This window comes from Humulus lupulus, chromosome 4, assembly GCF_963169125.1.
Source record: "Humulus lupulus chromosome 4, drHumLupu1.1, whole genome shotgun sequence".
Taxonomy (NCBI): Eukaryota; Viridiplantae; Streptophyta; class Magnoliopsida; order Rosales; family Cannabaceae; genus Humulus; species Humulus lupulus.
The window spans coordinates 247027323-247033840 of NC_084796.1; the positions used below are offsets into that span (position 1 = coordinate 247027323).

The 6518-nt window shown below is 34.4% G+C and overlaps 1 protein-coding gene across 3 annotated transcripts; it reads left to right on the forward strand.

Annotated features, from left to right (window-relative positions):
* Window positions 1–209: 209 nt before the first annotated feature.
* LOC133831591 (probable methyltransferase PMT7) lies at window positions 210–6294 on the forward strand. Of its 3 annotated transcripts, none has more exons than XM_062261959.1 (7): window positions 210–526; window positions 2014–2431; window positions 2967–3256; window positions 3812–4195; window positions 4728–4974; window positions 5186–5324; window positions 5804–6294. In XM_062261959.1, exons 1-7 carry the CDS (start codon window positions 361–363, stop codon window positions 5960–5962), a joined length of 1803 nt encoding a protein of 600 aa, XP_062117943.1. In that variant the 5' UTR covers window positions 210–360; the 3' UTR covers window positions 5963–6294. The 3 variants fall into 3 exon arrangements, with proteins under 3 accessions (XP_062117943.1, XP_062117944.1, XP_062117942.1); XM_062261960.1 differs by having other exon boundaries at window positions 2020–2431; XM_062261958.1 differs by having other exon boundaries at window positions 211–526; window positions 2005–2431.
* The last annotated feature ends 224 nt before the right edge of the window (window positions 6295–6518 follow it).

Below are 6518 nucleotides of genomic sequence, written 5' to 3' on the forward strand. Positions count from 1 at the left end.
TTACCAATTTCTCATTTAATTATTATATATAAAAAAACGAATTTGCTCAATACGTCCTTACATAACGTATTAACAACTTTCCTCTTTTACCATTTATTCATATTGAGTCACATCACGTGTATCTTACGTGCAAGCTTAATTATTTAAAAAAAATTAAAAAATAAAAAATAAAAAGACGAAGAAAGCTTATAGAGATGAAATCATGACATTTATTCACAGCTGATTCTTCTTAATAAATCTCACCCATGTAAGTATAAATACGAGAGCGAGAGTAAAGTCGGTGGTGGTGATACTGATATCAATGCACTCAAACTGATATTCTTGCAGATTTGGAAGGTGCCCATTTGAGAATTTGGCAAAATGGGTGGTGGGATCCCTCTGCGCTCGGCTTTCGATTCCAAATCTGGCCGACTCATTATGCTCTTACTCTTAGTCATGCTTGCCTCCTTCTATGCCGGTACCCTCTTTGGAAATCAAGCTCCCATTTACGTTTCTCAGCTCGCCTCCGACAATTCTTCGTCTATTGGTGCGTTTGTTTCAGCCTCTTCTCCGCTCGCTTTTATTTTTAGTATATATAAAGTTTGGTTTTGGTGGCGTGAGATTTAGTTTCAGATTAGGAGTTATTGTGGTTTCGATTGTGGTTTTTGCTATTTTTGGAAGTGGGATTATTGGGTTGGAGCTAATTTTTCTTGTTTCTGTCTCTTGCTATGTTAAATTTTTTTTTATCTTACTCAAATATTCGTATTAGTTTGATTTTGGGTTTGATTGAACTATTGGAGTGCCTTTTAGCTGCCTAAGTGGGAGCTTAGTTTGTGGTGCTGGTTTGTAGTTCTTGTTTACTGGTGTGGTCTGTTGGAGTTGGAGTTAGATAGTTATGGATGTTGATTACCACATTGTATGGTCTGTGCTATATAATAACTTGATAGGGGACAATGTGGATTGTTTGCGTTGGATGATGATACTGCTTTGACTTTCCTCTCTTTCTTGGTGGATAACCTTAGCTTTTTATGGGGTCCGTAGTTATTTTACAGTACTTTTGATGCAAGGTTATCACTTATTACGGAAAAGGGACCATTTGTGAAACTTGAACTGGCTCTTTAGTTTTGATCAAAGAAATTCTTGTAGTTTCCAAATAATTTTTGTTGTCAAAATGACTTTTCTTTTTAGATCTAAGATTATGAACTCAAGTAGGTGTGTCTGTTTTGAATTTAAAATCAAGCAAAGCTTGTCTTTCCATATGTTCTAACCAGTTCACTGGGCACATTTTACCGAAAGGGAATACAAGATTAATAGCAAAGATCCCAATACTTTATGACAATATCATAGATGCTTAAATACTATAAATGTTACATAAAATGATTATCTAGCCACATAATCTGAACATTTGGAAGTCATTTATATTTGTGAAGCATTTAGCTTATATTATTTACTGCATATTAAATGGAGTAGTCTATTATATGAGATTATCTGATAAAAGACTTTCCTCTTCCGCGCTGTTCAGAATTTTCTGTTCACTTTACACTATATCTAGCTTCCATTTTTTTTCATATTTTTTTTCCTCAATGGATTCCAGATGTGATTTTCACACACTAATGCTATTTCTATTGCCTGGCAGCACTGTTGGCATAAACTCTGAATGGAAAATGCCTCTATTGTTGCTGTCAATATGTATATTTTAGTGTCTTTAGATGTTCCTTGGGGTCTTCTTTAATCAATGGAGAAGAGTTATGGTTTTGTTATTTTGTCATGCTTTCTGGGAAGCCAGCAATTGTGCTGATTGGTTGGCTTCCTTGGGTCATAAGATTGCAATAGGATGTCGCGGAGCTTGTTTCTTGATTCTCTTTTTCCTTGGGTTAATAGGAATTGCTTAGGTCTCATTTTATTCATGTAATTACTGCTTGTTTTCCCCTTCCGAAATATTATTCTCTCCTTTTCTAGAATTTTTTTTGTGATTTTAGTATTTTTTTTGGAGTGCTGCATTCCTAAATATTTGTGATCGACTAGTTTTTGAAGGAGCAGGTAATTCATCGTTTACAAATCAAGTTGCGCTTTCATACCGAAAAACGCCAATTGAGATACCTGAACGTGGTTTGGATGTATGCCCATTGACATTTAACGAGTATATCCCCTGTCATAATGTTACTTATGTGAAGCAGTTGCAAAACTTAGATCTTTCCAGAAGAGAGGAACTTGAAAGGCACTGTCCCCCACTTGAAAAAAGACTGTTTTGCTTAGTTCCGCCACCAGAGGATTATAAGATTCCAATTAGATGGCCAACCAGTAGGGATTATGTGTGGCGAAGCAATGTGAATCATACACATCTGGCTGAAGTCAAAGGGGGGCAAAATTGGGTGCATGACATGGGTCAAGTGTGGTGGTTTCCTGGTGGTGGTACCCATTTCAAACATGGTGCACCTGAATACATCCAGAGGTACCCCTAGTTATAATTTTTCGTAGCATTTTTAATATTCTAATTTTTCTCATTTAAAAATTATTCATACAATGTACGCATGTTTAAATCAATAAAATATTAATAAATAAACTGGCTCATTGCTGATGTATGTGCATACTTTTATTTATTTATTCATTTTTAAACAATTAGTAGAGAAACTACTAACTTTCTACACAATATAAAAAACAATATAAAAACTACACAATTTATTCCAGGGATTTATTATAGTGGATTGGCTTAGAATGTGAAGAAAGGAAACAAGCATTATAAAGACAGTGCAAAAGTTGCTGAGCTGACCAGTACCTTGTAAGAAACTAGTTTCTCACGGGCCCACTCACACTAATCTAAACATAACTTCATATTAGGTGATTTAGTTTTTAGCATTTATTTGGTGCCATAAGTCTCCAAAGAATATAGATCTTAATACTAATTAGTATTGAATTTCTATTATTATCCAATTGTGCTGAGTTTTATTCTATTTTAGAATAGTTTTATGATAATTTATGAACTGCAGGCTGGGAGATATGATAACAAATGAGACAGGTAATCTACGCTCTGCAGGGGTGGTTCAAGTTTTGGATGTGGGCTGTGGTGTTGCTAGCTTTTCAGCTTATCTTCTTCCCTTGGATATACAGACAATGTCCTTTGCTCCTAAAGATGGTCATGAGAATCAAATTCAGTTTGCTTTAGAGCGAGGAATTAGTGCAATGATTTCTGCTATAGCCACAAAACAACTTCCATATCCCTCTAGTTCTTTTGAGATGGTACACTGTTCAAGGTGCCGCGTGGATTGGCATGAGAATGGTATGTAATCAATTTTGTGTCTTTTGGTTTTGGAATGTTATCAATTAATTACTGTATAAGAACAAGGGTTCTACTTAAGGGACAAGTTATTTTAATCTTGTTTGCTTTATGATTTTGTTGTCTGTGGTTGATTCTTATTAATTTTTTTCATTCGAGGGGGTTTATGTGTTTGGGGGTTCGTATGGTGTGGATTATTGTTTTATAGTCCGTACAAACTCTTTTGGTAGTAATGTTAAGTTTCCATAGCTTAGTTTTGCTTCTTTTTCTAAAATATGTAGATGATGTATTTGAGTGGTTGCTGTTTATAAATGCCATATGCCTTGTCATTATGAAATTTAATTATTTTAAATGTTAGTGTTAATTATTTCTCAGACTCTTTAAATTTCCGGTTGCTTGTTTTCTTTTAAAGTGTAGTATTTATTTATTAGAATATACTTTGGTATGGGACAAAATATTATGCATCCATAATATTCTGCATTCGAAGGCTAATTTTGAATCAATACAAGTACTTTTTCCTTAGATGTAGTACTTACAGGCATTCTTCATTTTGTGCAGATGGCATACTACTAAAAGAAGTGAACCGCCTTTTGCGGACTAATGGGTACTTTGTCTATTCTGCTCCACCTGCTTATCGGAAGGATAAAAACTATCCAATGATTTGGGAGAAATTGGTTAACATAACCTCTGCAATGTGCTGGAAACTCATAGCTCAAAAAGTTCAGACAGCTATCTGGAAAAAGGTTGATGATCAATCATGTCTCCTGCGTAATGCTGATGAGGGCATTTTAGATATATGTGATTCTGTAGATGACTCTACTGCATCATGGAATACACCGCTCAGAAATTGTGTTCAAGTCAGGGGTGCACAAACACATCCTCAAGAACTTCCTTCAAGACCAGAGCGTCTATCTGTGTACTCAGAAAGTCTTAGCAGAATAGGTGTGTTTTTTCTCTTCCCCACTTTTTCCTTGAAGAATATATTTCCAGTTCTCTAAGCTCATTCATCTCATTGTTTTTAAAACTATGACAGTGTGATTATGCAAACCAGAGCTTGATTAGTAAATCAAAAGTTATTAGTCTAAAGGCTTTATTGTGACATTAAAAGCTGATTCCTAGAAAGCTACACGAATTTCATTTTGCACTGATCTTCTAATCATTAAGGGTTTTGTGATTAGCATTGGCCACTAATGCATGTTATCCATAACAAATTTTTTGGAGAAAGACGATGATCAACTTCTGCATGGATTTATTTTAATTGTTAAAATGTTATAAATAATAATTGAACTTTTTTTTTCTCTATTTTTTTTGTTAATTGTTACTTTTACTCTGAATATAATAAATGGGGAAGGAAAAACAGGGTAGTTGGTTTTGCACTCCCAGTGAACTTTGTAATTGTAGAACTAGAGTATGCCAATGTAGAATTACAAAGTAGTTGTGCATGTGGTGAGATAACTCATTATGTTCACGGCAGGTATTGGTCAGGAAGAATTTGCTTCAGATACTGCCTTTTGGCAAGATCAAATCGGTCACTACTGGAGGCTTCTGAATGTCAACGAGACTGAAGTGCGAAATGTCATGGATATGAATGCTTTCTGTGGTGGATTTGCCGTAGCATTGAGTGAATCACCTGTTTGGGTGATGAATATAGTTCCTGCTAGCATGAGGAATACTTTGTCAGCCATTTATGACCGTGGTCTGGTTGGTGCTTTTCATGATTGGTATGTTCATGTTTTTGGGAAACTTTTTATGTATTGTTATGATTTTGTTTTTTGTTTTTTTGAATGAATCATGCCGCTGTTGTTCTGGTTATGTTCAGTTAAGGTCAAATTATTATTTTTTGGCCTCCCCACGAAATCGTCAAGTAATTGGTGAAGGAATAGTTGTCCAGAATTTTTATCTTTTTGCATCTAATACCTGTTTCTGCATCAGGTGTGAACCGTTCTCAACTTATCCTCGCACATATGATCTGTTGCATGCCAACCATCTTTTCTCTCACTATAAGAACCGTGGGAAAGGTTGCATGCTTGAAGATATCATGCTGGAGATGGATCGTATAGCACGACCTCAGGTACATATTTTAAGATGTTTCCTCTCAATTGCCATAAATACAGCATAGTAATGAAAAGTAAAAATAAACAAAAAGTCGTTGAAATGAAAAGATGGATTTTCTCTAATTCTAACAAGGTCTGAAGCATTGACAAAAGCATTTCAATAAAATGGCTTGTATTAAATTTAGAGAATTCCAATTATAATTCTCTCCCAATTACATGTCATGGTCAGAATCATCTAACCAGAATTCAAAGTGAGTAAAAAAATAGAGAATTTATAGTGCATTTAAGTTTACGTGTTGACTACTTGACTAAGGTTTTAAGTTCTGTTTTACACGTTCTGAGCTATTACCCCAATACTCTGTAGTCAAGTAGTGGAGTTTTTCCTCTAGTCAGCCAATGCTTGATTTCATTTCCTTGAAAGGATGGCATTATGTCCTCTTAATATTTCAAATTTAATTGCCATATGTAAGAGTTCATTGGGAAATTTGTTTCACAGGGACTTATGATCATTCGAGACGAAGAGGCCATTACCTCAAGAATTCAAGCTCTGGCTCCAAAATTTCTGTGGGATGTTGAATCCCATGTCCTGGAAAATCAAGAAAAGAAGAAAGAAACTGTGTTAATCTGTCGAAAGAAATTCTGGGCAATAGTCTGAGGTCATCTAGGCTAGATAAAAAGAGCTTAAATTTTTCTTCTGCCCATGTAAGTTGCTTACTGTATCTCCTTGTATTAGTTGAAATTGTAGGATGAAGTGAGGTAAATGTTTCTTACTTATATTCATTACTGAAATCTTATGTAAATTTGTAGAGTACTTGGCATTTTGTGTTCACATCATGTGAGGAATACCAATGTGATTCCTTCCTAATTCCTTCAAGTCTAGTAGGAGACAGATTGGTTTCAATAACCTAAATTTCCAAGTTTGACATTGAGAAAGATGATATAGATGAAAATCAATGTCTCACAGGTATTAATATATATATTTTTTTATTTGCTTTGTGGAAAATCTTCTAAATACTCCTTAATATTAATATTAGGTAGAATGATTGTGATTTTGTTTTGAATTATTAATTTGGTATTTTAGTTCAAAATATTTTGATTAAAATGGAGTTTAGAGGTCTATTTGAAATATTTTATAAAATACCAAAGATAGTGGATATGACTTGGTGTAAGGATTAGTACTCCTAAAAGAATCCATTATAAAAATAACAAAA

Excerpts from the sequence above, each read along its gene's own strand:
- LOC133831591 (XM_062261958.1), top strand. The coding sequence starts at position 361 with ATGGGTGGTGGGATCCCTCTGCGCTCGGCTTTCGATTCCAAATCTGGC. Across the intron at positions 527-2,004 it reads CGACAATTCTTCGTCTATTG|TTTTTGAAGGAGCAGGTAAT; the intron begins GTGCGTTTGTTT and ends GTGATCGACTAG. Across the intron at positions 4,196-4,727 it reads AGAAAGTCTTAGCAGAATAG|GTATTGGTCAGGAAGAATTT; the intron begins GTGTGTTTTTTC and ends TGTTCACGGCAG.